The sequence below is a fragment of the Lagopus leucura genome, unplaced genomic scaffold, assembly GCF_019238085.1.
Source record: "Lagopus leucura isolate 7727_CA_CO unplaced genomic scaffold, USGS_WTPT01 Super-Scaffold_73, whole genome shotgun sequence".
Lineage (NCBI taxonomy): Eukaryota > Metazoa > Chordata > Aves > Galliformes > Phasianidae > Lagopus > Lagopus leucura.
The window spans coordinates 46,051,162-46,066,469 of NW_024962252.1; the positions used below are offsets into that span (position 1 = coordinate 46,051,162).

The 15,308-nt window shown below is 37.4% G+C and overlaps 1 protein-coding gene across 6 annotated transcripts in view; it reads left to right on the forward strand.

Moving 5' to 3' along the window:
• L3MBTL3 (L3MBTL histone methyl-lysine binding protein 3) overlaps positions 1 to 15,308 on the forward strand; it is a 76,041-nt gene that overhangs the window by 13,248 nt on the left and 47,485 nt on the right. For 5 of the 6 annotated variants that reach the window (XM_042892628.1, XM_042892638.1, XM_042892646.1 and 2 more), the window contains 3 exons: positions 10,055 to 10,166; positions 12,359 to 12,518; positions 13,503 to 13,641. In XM_042892628.1, the coding sequence (XP_042748562.1) occupies positions 10,055 to 10,166; positions 12,359 to 12,518; positions 13,503 to 13,641 (411 nt within the window). Of the gene's footprint in view, positions 1 to 10,054; positions 10,167 to 12,358; positions 12,519 to 13,502; positions 13,642 to 15,308 lie in introns of those variants that run through there. The other variant, XM_042892656.1, reaches the window with a different exon arrangement.

Below are 15,308 nucleotides of genomic sequence, written 5' to 3' on the forward strand. Positions count from 1 at the left end.
CATCCCTGACAAGTTCTGTATTTTTTTAATAATGTCAGAATTTTAAAATTCCTTACTTTTTAATAAGCAAAGTTGTGTGAAAGGTAAACATAATACTGAAATGTTTGAGGAAGGAACACAAAAAGGTGAAAGTCAAGAAAATACAATTATATCTTACTATTCACCAGTACTTGCTTTGTTCTTTTTTCCCTGTGTTAAAAGAAACAAAACAAGCACAAGTTGGCTCATTAATTAGTAGAGGAATAGGAAAGTTTTCATACGAAGCAAACAAGAAAGCTGGGAGATGTACTTGAGCATGATTTCTTGAAATTAAGCAAGATACTACATTCTGAAGGAAAGTCTGGGCTTCATTTTAAGGTTTTTCTTACGGCCAACTGATTGTTAGACACAAACCAATAATTGATTTTTGGATAGAAGCTCTTTCTTTTGTCCAGGCATTGAAAAAAACACTGTGAGAAGTGAGGTGGTAATGTACACAGAATAATGAAAGATTATTCTTCAGAGAGAACAGGGCAGGTAGCTATTTTTTTTTAATAACATAAGATGAAGGGGATACTCAAAGAAATCAAAGTGGAACCATTCTAAAAGTGAGTGAAGGAAAAATATTTTCTAACAAGGCAGAATTACCCTGAGGTACTAAGTGGACCAGAGAACATCAAGACTCAGCGAAAGGCTAGACATTTATGTAGATAAGAAAAGCTAGAGGTGTTAGAAAAGTCAGGATTTTAATCTTCTGAGACAACTGTAACAACTCATCTTTCGGGATTGCTTCAAATAATAACGGTTAAAAGGGTGACTAATCCCATGAAGCTGTAAATGTGATCATAAAAAAATACGTTATGCTCTTTGTGGAATTCATAGAATAGCATTGTTTCAATTGTTTTTCCTGAACTGATAAAAGACTATTTTAGTACTGTGTTCTGGACCTCAAGAAAGTGGCCTTGTGTAGCAGTTGCTTCTTGTAAACTTGCATGTGTCTTCCAGAAATTACAGTAACCTCATTCCATTAAAGATATCAAATGATTGCCATTTATTTAGACTGAAATACAATTGAAAAATTCAGTGAGAACAGTATAGTGGCAGTGTCCAAATATTGCAAATCCAAATATTGTGTCTTTCTATATTGGTAAAAGGTTGGAGTTCTTGTTTTTTTATGTAATAAATAATATGCAGTAGCTGAACTGTACAGTGAATTATATGTTGCTTACATCTAGTATATTTTTCTCTTTATAAAATATTGGAAAAAAATGTTGTAGGTTAAACTTACATCAATTTTTGAAATGCTGCTTTTTAATATAGAGCTACTTGAACTCATTTTTAGTCACAGGGCATTTACCTGTCGTTATTGCTTGCATGAGGAAGTTTCATACTTACTTTTCCATACAGATATTCTAAGAGAACTCTTTCTTTGAGTGTCATATTTACACCCAACCTCATCAATTGAAATTATCAGGCAAGTGTAGCTGATGTAGCTGTAGTAAGAACAACCTTCTTTTTTAGAACCACTTCAGTTTTGTGAATACAAGTTCTTCTGTGAATGAAACGAGGTAAAAACCGTTCCAATAATGCCAGTGCTTAAAACATTTACAAATCATTTTTCTCAATATTTTCTAAACTTTGTTCATATTTAACTTTTCTAATGAAGAACAACCAGATATAGGTAATAATTTATTTTTTTCTTCTTATTACAAAGTCCTGTGGCCAGTTTCACGCTAACTGAACTTCATGGAGAAATGCTGCACCAGGGGGCAGTCAGTTCCCAGCTTAATGAACATAAGAGAGCTGCATCAGACACCAAGCCTCTATTCTCAGCCAGTCCATGGTCTCTTATCTCTTTTAAAATTCATAAAATGCTAGAAATGTTTTCTTCCTGTTATTTTCTGCAGTGTTAGTTGTTAGATTTTTGTCAGCTGTAATTGGAGGAATCTATACGAACACGTTCTCATGACAAACTTCCTTAAAACTTCTTAGTAAAAACAGTCTTAAAATAGTTAATATTTCTTGAACGTTACTTTGAGCACGTGACAGATAAATAGTGAGTGTTTGTGGAAAATGCTAGAATTTCAAATTATTCAAGAAAAAGAGAATTAAGATTGTATAACATGATGCACTGAGGACCAAGAACAAAAGTTTTAGCATTAGATGTTAGGAGTTCTTTCAAGATGTAAAAATAAACCAGAAAACTTGAATTCCAGTAGTGTTTAAAATAGTTCACAAATCACAAAATTCCTTCATGTGGCAGATTAAGTAATACATGCTCATCTGAAAAATGTCAGTGCTTACCAGTTACTCTGCATGGTGTGAATGTGAATTACATTTTTTTCCTAAAGTCTGAGTGCCGAGTGCAGGCACTAACACCATCACTTCAAGATTTAAATGTACTCATTAAATTGGAAAAGCTGTAATAATTTATAATTACATCCTACTGTACTGACAGAAGTTTATGAAGTACTTTGTAACGCGTTTGTTCTGCAGTGCTTGTGTTTTGAAAGTGAACTGCTACAAGCTGCATGGAAAGAATTTTGGTCATTGATTCCAGCTTGTAAATTGTGATTGAACTGAAAAAAAGACAATAATAAATTTGATGGTGAAGAAATTAACCTGTAAATAGATCTGAGCAGCTAGTCTCATAGAAAACTGGCTATAACAGCAGAACAGGAATGGCAGAATTCTGGCCAGCTAAGCAACACTGCTGGGTATTTTGAGCTGCAAGGTAAAGAGGGTGGCTATGACTCAGAGTGTTGTGTTTTGGACTGTGCAGACAGCCCAAAGCAGCAGCCCGCACTTTTTCACCTGCCTGTTCTGAAATCCACTCACACTCACTTGAGATAATTAACGTTTTGAAAGCAAGTTACTCTTCTCTCGTGTGATTATATGGCAGAAATACTAGTGCAGCACTTTCCTTGTGTAAAGCCAGCTCTGCTTTCCTGCAGTGTCATGGGCTACACTTCAAGTTGAGGTGGTGAGTTCTTCCACAGGGTGCAGGTTTCTGCAGGAAACATCAGCTGTGGGGTGCCAGTTGTCCCACCAGGAAGATATTGTCTGAGAGAGGTGCTGGTTCCCTCTCAGGGAAGCTGAGAAGAGATAGCTCAAGGAAGAGAAAGCAAGTAATGATAGACTTCCTTAGGCCACAAGTCAGTCCAAGCAGATCTAGTGGTCTCTTGCCACGTGGAAATGGCTTTCTTCTGTTGCAGTCTAATGTAATTAATTAGCCTATGTTGTGCCTCATTGCCATGGATTTTTTACTAACACTGTGCCTTGTGAAAAAGCTAATTTTACCTTTGTCTTTAAAAAGAAGGACCAGAAAGGAAATTTCACTATTAAAATTGCTAAAACTCCAAAATCAAGGAATGACAGAGTTAAGTTTCTCTTGGATCTTTGTGTATAGAGTCTACTGCACTGAAGAAATAGGATTGAAACATGCATGGTTATTTAGCAAATAGCAATTCTCTTCTGCATCATTTACTGTAGGTGCTGTGAGTCTTGTAAATATCCAGGCAAAGGACTTCAAGAATAATAAGGAATAGTTGGTGAGTGGTGCAGGTGAGTCCCACACAGAAGGTTTGGTGCTGCGTTTGCTGGTACCACAGCCTTCCTGTGTGGTGCTGAACAACTTGCAGAAACCAAAATTTGGCAGGTAGCCATTCATTATCTATTTGTCGCTTGTTTGGGTCCCCTGAGAGATATTAGCATCTGGTACTTAGAAATACTCTGACTGAAATAATTCAGAGCCAGGAGTGCTTTACAGGTCAAGTTCTGGATCAATAAGCGTGTTGGCAGACAGGAGTATAAAAATACCCAACAGAGCCTTGACTTCTGACTCTGGCACAGATTTATCTGTTACCTTAAGAAAGCCTCTTTAGTTGCGATTTCCTCATCAAGTGGAGATAAGGCAGACTGAGTGTGCAGTGGGAGCAATCGCTGAGAAATCCTAAGGCGCTAAGATAATTCTTGAGTAGTCTGGAGGGAAAAATTAAAAGAGACTGAAGATGTCTAAGAATCAAGTAGCTGAAGTTTACTCCAGACAAGACTGAGGGTTGAGAAATGTCCATCTCTCTTACTAGAGGTAAATGTTTGCTGATGGTACGTAGGCTTTCAGTTGAGAAGTGATGATGTTCCTATTATCGTTGAGGGTGAGTTGTAATTCGAAAAGTAAATCCTTCAACTGTTTCCTGCTTTGTGCCTGCCTGGGTAAGGGCATTTGGATAGAAATTACTTCTTTATTACTTCTGGATTATCCTGTTGCACTGTTACTGAAGCACTTTGAAATCAGTTATGGATTGTTTGAAGTGCTTGACTTGTGCCAGCAGTGATTCTGGTGGAGGGGGTCTGAATCTGCTGGTTGATAGTGATGTGGAATTTTATCTATGATGGTGATGATTTAGGGAACACTAAATATGAAGAGATCCTTCTTAGCTTGTTTGTTGTTTTTGTTCTGTTTTTGCCATGCTTGACAGAGCTGGAGCATCCAGACTGCATTTGCCCTTACCTTCAAGTGAAGGGAATAGCCAGGTGCCAGTACAGATTTCCCTATCCTTCTTTATATGTGAAAGAATCTAAATGGTGTGTCCAGGCAAGCTGTAGAAATAGGGTGCTTGCCAAGGGATTTGAAATGAGCTTGAGTAGGGTTCTCAGAGTAATGAAGAGCTAGTAAGAGGTATTCCTGTTTCATTTGGTGCATGGCTGTGAACAGAGGCTTCGTTTCAGAAGTTACTGCCCACTGCATTGTAACAGGTATTGTTAGAGTACCTAAAGCTTTTGGGGAAATGTGCACCTTGTTATTTCAAGTTTGTTTGCTTATTTTTAGAAAAAATAAGCAGTAATTCTACTTTCAAACAATGGAGAGTAACCTCAGTGGTTGAAGAAAAACTATAAAATACCCATCAGCTGCCACATTTTCTGATTACTATCCAGTTCGTGGCTGAGGCAGTGATTCTGTGGAAGAAAATAGTATGTGCTCACATATGTGAAGGCTTTATCAAGCCTATGCACTAAGAAAAAGGTAGTGGTTGAGCGGACAAGTTCTGGCACTTGCTAAATCACTCAATATTTAAAAATCATTTGGCATGTAGTGGGATGTGGTTGGACATATATTGTCTATGGCAATTCCTTAGCTCTGAAGAGAGGTGGAGCTGTAAGATGCCAGAACGCCTCAGTTTGTATGAGCAGTCCTGCTGAATCTACTGGAGATGTCTATGATTAAAATCAAGAACAGTGATAAGTGCTACGTAGAGATTCAAGTATAGTTACTGGGACTGTATGCCTGGAGTCCCGTGCGTCCCAGTGCCTTCTCCACAGACAGCTTTTTAAGTCTTTCACTTAAGTTCAGTTACTTTGTAGCCCTGATGAACATATACTCAATTTGTTTTGGATAATACAAATTTTGAGGGTTTCATCTGAGCCAGTCTACTGTCACACTGCTGTGTGATCAAGGTAAGTTTTATTCCTGAAGTTATGCTCAGAGTGCAGTAACAATTATATATATTTCTATGAGCTCTTTGTCCTAATCTTGCCCAGTAGATGGTACTGTTGGCCATGTTTTGTAATTTATTTTGAAGTTGTTCATTAGTTGCATTTTTTTAATTTGTCTTCTGCACTTGACCCGCTCTTCCTTTTTCATCCCTTTTATTTCTGCCTGCTCTCCTAAATATCATTTTTACCCTGTAGAAAGCAATAGTAGGCTTTATTCTGATTTGATCTCTATGAGGTCTTGTGCACTCCTGAAAGGGCAGAAATAACAGTTGGTTGAAATAGTCTGATATTTGTTGCTCTGGGTTAGATACATACAGCAGCAAGGAACTAATTTAAAAACTGAATTGTGTATGGTTTTTTCCCCGTAGGTTTGCTTTTCTAAGAACTGATTTGTCATGTGATAGACTGTCCTCATTTTTTGCAAATTTATTTGTATTTCACATTGATTGATGGATATACTTAGCATTTTTACCAGATGAGGAACAACATAACTAAAAGCCCTTTTAACATATAATTCCCCCTAAATAAAACTAAATAAAACTACAGAGTGCCTCCCAACCTTCATGACAAAACAGAGAACCCTTATTAGAAATAAGAAAGAGCTGAAGCCACAGAGGAGGGCTAGAGGCAGTCTGCCTGTGATGTTATGCATAGTTAGATTCTGGTCCATTTTCACTGAAAAAGTGAATTTCTGCAGTTGAGCACAACGCATGGTGCGAAAGGCTGATCAAGGGGCTGGAGTACCATTTTCACAGGGGGAACAGAAGCAGCTTGTGTTTAGCATAGTAAAATGAAATCTAGAGGTGCAGAATCCCTCAAATCAGAGGTATACCCAGAGAGTAAGTACTGGGAAAAAGAAAGAACAGAGTAATGTTGGGTTAAGAACAAAAGAGAATAAACTGACTGAATAAATTTAAATGGGAAGTTAGAGGAAGGTTTTTCAAGTAAGAGCTTTCAGAAAACTGTTTTTTAGAAAGTATATTTTAGAAATGGGATTTCACTAGAGTTTGCAAAAAGTGCGTACGCTTCTGCTTTGCAGCTGAAGAATCCATGAAATACTTTGTCTGGTACAGTTGCCTGCAGGAAACAAAGGTCTTGTTACAGTAACTCATGATATTATATTCTAATTCTGTGGACATTTTAACGCATTTTTAATTTTTTTAAAAAATTGTTTATAGTTAGCAGTTGTGAATCCTGTAGAAAATGCTAACATACAAATAGTCAGAAATGGTTCAGAAAGTGTTTATAGTGTTTGATCATTGTATGTTTAAACCTCGATTTTCCCGAATGTATTGTTTTGTTGAATGAAAATTAAAACAATCCTGGGGGTTGAATTGGCACTCAAGTAAGCTGAAATGCTGGTATATCAGGAAATCATTTCCCGAGGATCTGAAAATGTATCTCAGCATCAAGTGGAGGGAATCTGTAGTAATGCTTGGATGGAAGTTACTGTTTAATTTCCTTTTGATCCTTTAGCAGGAAACTACTAAACAGGGCAGTTAAGTAAGTTCTGTGTTGTATACTTAATCACTAACAATTGTACTCATTCTGCCAACGCAGTTTACAATACATGTTAAATGAAAAGAACTGCAGTAAGAGTATAAAAAGTGCATTTTTGCCTTTGTGGCTCATCTGTAGGAAGCTCTGAAAGTGAAACTTTCTACTTAATTGTCACGTTTATTTGTATTTATTTTACTGTAGGTTTGCTCAGCAAAACTTTTGAGATTTCTTCCTCTTTTCCTTCTTATCTTTTAAGACCGTTGTTTTCACTGGAAAATGGGGATTGATTTTCTTGTTCAGAGCTTACTTAATGTTTGCAAACAGGCATTTGGCAAAAGTGAATTAAATTCATACCCAGCAACATTTCTAACTTATTCTTTTAAAAACTGAAGTGATAAAAATTAAGCTACTTTATGAGATTATTTTAAAAGTACTTGGTAATTGTCTGACTTTGTTACCATCTGTTTTACTTTAATGTTTTCCATCCATGTTTGCTTTACTGAAGACAGATTTCAGGAAAATGCCTTAATCCAATGAAAATTTATATATTTACTTGAGGAATTTTGTGACTAAGAAACACATTTTTACTTCTCATAATGCTGTTGGTACTTCCCCAGAGGTTAGCTCTGTGTCTCCTGCTTGGACCTTTATCCTGTCAAGACAACAGGAGAAACAAATGAAGATTATAGGAAGGGTGCTCTTGGTATTATTTCAGCTTGGATCACCAAAATAGAGAAAATGTTGTAAAAGAATCTTTTCCTTTTTTCTTTTCCTTTGTTCTTTTTTTTTTTTTCTTTTTTCTTATTTCTTTTTTTCCTATTTTTTTTTAATATATATATATCTTAATTTTTTTTGAATGAACACAGATACCATCACCGTTAATATAAATCCCTTTCTGTCATCCTTCAACAGTACACGCAGGCAGCTCTTGCTCTGTGAGGGCTTCGTGCAATATGTTATTCTGCACAGCTATCTATACTGTTTTTCAGTAATTAACTTGTGTCATAAGTTTTCCACTGCTGTTCTTCCTTGACTAAAACCAGCGCATGACTTGCTAGATCTGAGGCATATTTCTGGTCAGCTGTTGAGAGATCACTGTGCAGAGGTTTTAGTTTGGGAAACAGAGAGCTAAAGCAGTTCTGTCTGCTGCAAGTTCATGACTGAACACTTGTGAGGATTAAGCAGGAGGCCCTTGACATCCATAGAGACAAGGCTGTGAGAAAAGCAGGACTGTAGGAGTCAGACCTGGCTGGTGGCCTACAATCAGTGTCACACTGTCCTGCCCACTGAGACAGGGAACGGTGGTCATGCTCAGCTTTAGCCCTAAAGCCTAAGCCCGGTTTAATATGCTATGCTATTTCTGCTGTGAGCATCCTCAAGTAAAAGACTATCCAGGAGCTGCCTCTCTGCAGTCATCTGTTTTTAGGTATTTGATGCGTATCAGTCAGCCCCCTGAAGTCTGAAGGGCAGGCTAGTGTCAGAGTGGCACCAGTGGTGTATATGGGCTTAACACAGATCAGGCCATACAGAAAAGCTTTGGATATCAACTGAACTCTTCAAAAACACCTTAAGCGCGTCTATGTTATGGCCAGTCAGCCACTGGAGTGAAGCACAGCATTCAGGTCTGTACCTGTGTCTTCCTGCTGAGCCAGCTGCTGCTGCAATATGCCTTGTAGAAACAATAAGGTTTTGCCTCTAGTATCCACCATTTTCTGAGGCAGCAGACAAAGTGCAAGTAGCAAAAATCAGCTCAGCCGAAGTAGGGACCAGATGGGGTGCTGAAGTCAGCTGTGAGACACAGGGATCCTCTTCCAAGTGGTAACTGTTTCTTTGCGTTGGAACAGCGTAAATTTCTGTCCGCAAACTTGAGTGTGAGCGTGTGGTGTTAGGGTATTTAGTGTCCTTTCAAAGCTGAACTCGTGGTCTTTCAGTCCAGATGGATTTGTTGGCAGCTTGTCCACAATTGCATTTCTGTTGCAAACATAGCTGATTTTAAGCAAAAAACTTGGCTTTCATTCAGAACCACTTGCAGACCACAGCAGGGCCCAGTATAAGTGGACATGCTTCATCCCGTACTCTCCTGAGGCGCAGAGGGGCACAGTGCCAGGACTTTCCTGAGGCACAATGCTGGGCAGTTTTTCTCCTTATTTACTCAATGTAAAATTGCCTAGTTAGTGATTCAGAAATATGCGTAGCGCTACTGCCTTAAAAAGGCATTCCAGCAGGTGGGTACAGGGGAGCTTAGAAAGACTCTCCTGGACCTATTTTTTTCTGTTGATCTTCTTTGATCACAGCACCTTACTTCTAGAGACATTTGATAGAGCTCAGATAGTTATACCCCCTTTGCTATTTAAAGTAGACTGTCACAGACAAAATACTGCCTTTAGTTCAACCCATACACCCAGCTGGGCCTGGAAACCAAGTAGTGGCTGGGAAGCGGGAGGTTTATTTTCGTCTGGTAGCACAGTAATTATTACGGCATTTGGAAGACGCTTTTCTGCTGGCGGCAGGATGGTATAACTCACAGTGATGCTGTGTAAGCACAGCATGTGGGATATTGTTGAGCCTTGCTTCTGGCTGACAGTAATATCACATTCAGTGTGTAATTAAACAGTTCATAAACTGCCTTGAGATGTTTGTTTATGGGCACTTTATAGCAGAGAAGTGCAGTGTTTTGCAGGATGCTGGAATTTTTGTGCTCTGCAAAGCATTTGTATTTGATATGCCTTTTCTTTGACACAAATACTCAGTGACTAGAGTGCATTGTTCTGCTGTTGATGAAAGACATACAGCTAAGGTGATTTTCCTGCAAATTTCTGTTGCTGATTTTTGCTTTCTGATATTTTAGCTAAATAGCAAACTACCTGTGGATGCATCCGTATCAATACTGTAGTAAACTATAATTTTAGATAACAAAATGAGTTTGTGTTTTTGCTTTTCAGAAGCAATGCTTATTTACAGCAGGATAAGCAGAAACACTTAGAAATTGGGTAATATGGTGAGGATACTGTGTAAATGATGATGTAAGAAAGCGCTAGTAAATTTTTGCCGCACTTAATGCCACTTGTTTTGTTTCTACCAGTTTAGAGTGAATGAATTTGGAGCCCTGGAGGTGATAACAGATGAAAATGAGATGGAAAGTGTTAAAAAAGCCATGGCTACCACCACCTGGATGGTTCCAACTGCTCAAGAAGGTCAGCTAAGAAGTCACTGAAGTTTTCTGTAGTAGACTGTAGTTTATAGAATGAACCAGTTTTTCTACAAGATTGCCCCCCAAATTAAAATTAAAATGAAAAACTTATTTGCTTAATGCAAGAAGTATCTCTGATGATCCTACCTGTTTCTTTGGATGCTGATAATTATGAAATAAATGTATTTTAAGGTAAAAGGAAATAATTCCACTGTTAACAATCTGAAATTGAATTATCGCCACAGTTTTCTCTTACAGTATTTTTTTTTTAAGTTTAGAATTAGTACTTTTGTGTTTAATTTCAAAAGCGGTCAACTTCTTACTCTAAATTGTTCAGAATTTTTTTGCTGTTATTTTTATTAAGCTGGTTCTCCAGACTGCTCACAGACTTAACTGACCTCCTGCAGTGTTCATTTCTGTCTGTAAACAGCCTTTGTGTAACCTTAGTTGCTACTCAACTGCTACCACCAAGCTCAGTTTATGTCTCTGCACTTTTTCCTTGCTTCTGCTGACTATACTTTATCACAACATTAAAAGTAGCATGTAATAACCATTTACATTTATCATGAGTGGTGACATTCTAATAATTTTGTAGTGTCTGTCTACATAACAAGGTGCAAAACAAGATACAGTATGTCCTTTAAATAAAGTATTGATGTGAGAAAACACTTCTAGTGTTCAGGGGACGTTGGTTTACATGGTTAAAAATTCTGAAAATTTTGATACAATGATGGAGCAACATGAAAGAATAGCACAGCTGTTTTTTTGTGGTTGCTTACAACTACTTTTTTTTTTTCCTCCTTTTTTATATTATATTTTATCAATTTTCTTTTTGAATATGCATTCTGTAAGTTGAGAAACAGAATTTGAAATTCCATTTTAATAATCGTCAGTAGCGTTTCACAAAACAGAATAAGCAAAGTCAATGAAAGTATTCTTTTGCTGTTGCCCCATTGTCATATAAGTCACAACTTATATAAATAATTGAAACATTTATATCAATGGGAAATTAGCTTGGACCTCAGCAAGAAGGTCTGAATCTTCACATTACTGCTATAGGTTTCCAAGTCAGTGATTACTTTTAAAATATTCAAGATGCAGATCTGTGCTGAGAGTGACAGCGACATAATAGTGTAGTAGTGCAGCAGATTCTCTCTTTCGACTGAGAGATTACAGTTTGCCTACAGAAAAACATATCTTCATCCCCTACTGTCCAGTAAGCCTGAAAAATCTCGCTACTGAAGTCAGGTGTGATTTTGGGCACATAAACATATTAAGCAATCATCACAAATATCTTGCACATTCTTTGATTAATTCGTTGCTCCCCAAAGATATAATCCTGCTAAAATTTTCAGTTATGTGAGGGAATGATTGATTTGGACTGCTAATGACTGGGGAGTAAATATATCACGTAAATAATGTACTATTCTAGTGGAGATAGTCTGCACACAAGAGTTCACTTGACTCAATTTTTAAAGACAGTTTGGTATTCCAATAAGATAAATAGTGACTTGAAATTTACCTTTTGGCAGTGTAAAGTGAACAGCCTTCTTTAGGAACTGCAGAACTTCAGTGCTGAATATTTGACTGTGAGCAAAAGTAACAGCATACTGCCCTAGGCTACATGCCTCCCAAGGGGAAGTCATAGCTTAGGGTAAATTACTAATTTACTGTTTTAAAATCTATTTGCTACAAATTAGTTGTTTGTTTATTTGTTTTTCACTTTTGGTAGACCTCAGGGTTGTTGAGCAATAGCTGCTGCAGTAAAAGACTGAAATGTAGTTAGTGATTTATTTCCAGAAGTAAGGTATAAACTATTAAAAGATAACTTCTCCCCAGATGACCCTACATGTCAAATATGAGTCATGTCAGTGCAACATGAGGTGATGAACTCTGCAACAGGAACTCTCCAGATAGTTAGCACAGTTCCTATCAGAAAATTCACTCTTTCCATGAGTAGCAACTTCAAGCAGTGTCAGTGTGCCAGTGATGCCAGGAAAATGAAATCAGTAGATTTTTTCTGGTGTTTTAATATGAAAACTTGTTGGGAATAAACCCCATACAGACATCAGTTTTCAGTTCTTCATTCTAACAAAAGTGGCATGACTTCAGTTTTCTGTTTGCTTACAAGGCTTGCTAAACATCATTGGAAATGTATCACCTCGACCTAAGTGAATTTATTTTTTCATTGTGCAGCCTTTTCAGAAAAGACAGGGATCTCCTCAAAGTTGAAGGAAACTGCAAAAATGGATGGACTTGTTTTCTGTGAAAACTGTTATCACTATGGTACTGTAGAAGAATTTGTTCCTGAAGGGAAATTTTGCAGCCAAAAATGTGCCCAGCAAGTAAAAAACAAGTAGGTACTATTATAAAGCATAGAAGCAAAGAATTTGGCATAAATGCAGCATGAGATAAAAGTGGTGTGATAAAGCATTAATGGTGTGGCGGCCATGTTTTGGTGAGTCTCCAGCAGTTTATAACGTTCTTTCATTGTTTTTAAACTCAGTGAGTTATGAAACATTTGCTTTTTGTCTAATGCTGATGTTGAAGGCGGTTGTCTTTATTCAGAGAGTGCTGTGTTCTGCTGTCAGATGCAAACAGCGATACAGTCTATGGGATGTATGAATCAGTGTCAAACTCCCACCCTGTTTCATAATCACTGGAATTAAGATAATCAGTAATTAGATGGTTGGTGTGGCAAGTTAATTGTAATTAAGTTCAAGAGCTGTATTATAGATGACAGTGAGTAAAAACATGAATATACTGTGGTTTCTCGGTTCCTTTTCTTTGAGCTACTGCAGTTCATCTCATCATAAATGAAGCCTTCAGTTAGTGGGTCCATTCCATGTTACATTCTGCATTACAGCAATCTTTAACATCTATGTTTTTGTGCATTTCCTCCATTTTTAGTTAATTGCTTTGCCATTTTCTATTCTGATTGCTTGTTTAGCAATTTGTTCAGTCATGTATCAACTTTCTCCAATTGGATTTGTCAGACTTAATGATTACCTTTTCTTTCCTTTCTGTAAACTGCCTTGCAGTCCTAAACATTTCACAGTTTGCTTCTTTGCCAGATTTGGTGGTACGTGAGAGAAGACTATTTAAAACATGCTAAACTGTTCAATGCAGGCTGACAGCTGTCCTTTTGCAGTTCTATTGTTTGTCTTTCAGCTTAATTTTTTGACAGATGTAATTTTCAGTAGTTTTTCTAAGAATATATTTTTCATAATGCCATAGGACCTACAAGCACTTGACCTTTAAGTTTACTTGCATTTTACTTCTGTTATGAATATGAGAAATGAAATAATATTTTTTTATCATTGTGTTGCTCCTGAAATAGAGAACCAAAGGAGGAAAAACCCAGCATGGAATGCAATGGGGATGATGAATCCAAAGTCATTCGGAAAAGAAAAACAAAATTACCTCTCAAAGAAGAGTCCAAGGATAATGAGGAGAAGAAAGATAATCCCGATGAAACTGTTAGTATGCATCATGAACACATTTCTGCAAACATTTTAGTGGGAATTTTGCCTTATATTGCAGTGTCAATAGATTCGTCACTCTGCAAATAGAAGTGACTTCATTACTCCATCAAAGCCACAATAAGTACTTGATTCACTTTTAATTATGCCTCTTCAGCACATTCTAACTGTTGACAAGGGATAGAAACTGCTTTTTCTTTTTCCTATTCCTTCCTTCCTTTTTTTTAAGAACAGAACAAAAGGAACTTAAAGGAAAACTGATGCCAATCCGGAATTGTTAGTACTGTAGTATAGAAAAACAAAGCAATGTATTTCCCAATGCCTGTTACTTGTTTACTTTACACGAGTAAACAATTACAGACTAGTAATTTATTTGTAAAGAACGTTCTGTTACAGTTAAGGAGAGTATACTTTTGATTTTGTAACGTAATTAGCTTTAGAAAAGCATAGCCAACTGTTACCAGGACTTTCTCTGATTCAGGAAGAAGCATATGCCAATCGTTTGATTTTGGTGTTCTGATTTATGGGTAGTGGTGATTACCATAATCTCCATGAGTAATTATAAAGATATAAAAACACACTAAAGCAAACAAAGTAGCCATGTCCAGCTCTGATTATACTTACAGGGATGAGTAATCTAACCTCCAAGACTTCCTCACTAGAAGGAAGTTCATGTGGCTCTTGCTGTCATTGCCCTAGCTTGTTCTGGAGATTCTGGCTTGTGGTGACAGTTGCTACTTAAAACTGAATGCTAGAACTTAGGAGAAACATTTCATCTGTGCTTGAAATACTTTTCTGCACCAGAAGAAGCAGCACATACAGTCTTATCTACTTTGTTATTTTTAGCAGTGGATGGGTTTAACAGTAGGGCTTGTCCACTGTCAGCTCTAGGTGGCTTCCACATTTACACGTGTTGTTCCTCAAAGGCCATACATGCAAAAATTCTCACTCCTCTGGTTGGCTGTGGAGTATTTCCTGAAGGAGTAAAAATGGAAATGACAAATTGACTGGGATTTGGGTTTGTGTTATGCTGCAGTGTAATGCACTTTGGGGCACCTTTGTTTTTTTCCTTTTGGAGTTGTTTTTCATCTGAGAACAAGAATTTGCAGCAGCTTTCCGTAATGTTTGTTTTCCTCTCAATAGCTGTGGCGTTACTGAGAGGAGCACTGTTTGGAGGGAGAAGGGGAGAGCACTGCAGTCACAGAATTGTGGAAAGACAGAATGCGTGTCGAAAGAGAGTCCACAGCTTTCTGTATAACAGTGTCCTCAGGAAAAATTTGGGGACAGCTCCTTTGCTGCCATGTGTCTGCTCTCCCAAATGAGGACTTGTTTTGTTCATCTGTTCAGATGCTTGGAAATCTGTTACTACACAAGCAGTGAAATAAATAAAAAGGATCAGTGTCATTTTATGTTTAGTTGAGTAATTATACATTTGAACAAAGCAGAAAAAGTTGTGCAAAAGGTTTGCCTTCACATTATTTTGGAAGCATGAACATATCAAAAGTACAGCTATTTATGTCCATCTCAATTGGTCCTACTGAAGGCTCACTTATCTGTCCCTGGCATAGACAAAGCTGTGCTGGCTGAGAGCCAGGTGCTGGGAGTATTCTGTCGTTTCCACTGTGTTTGCTGTGATTTATTGCTTGCTTTGTTTTTATTAGACA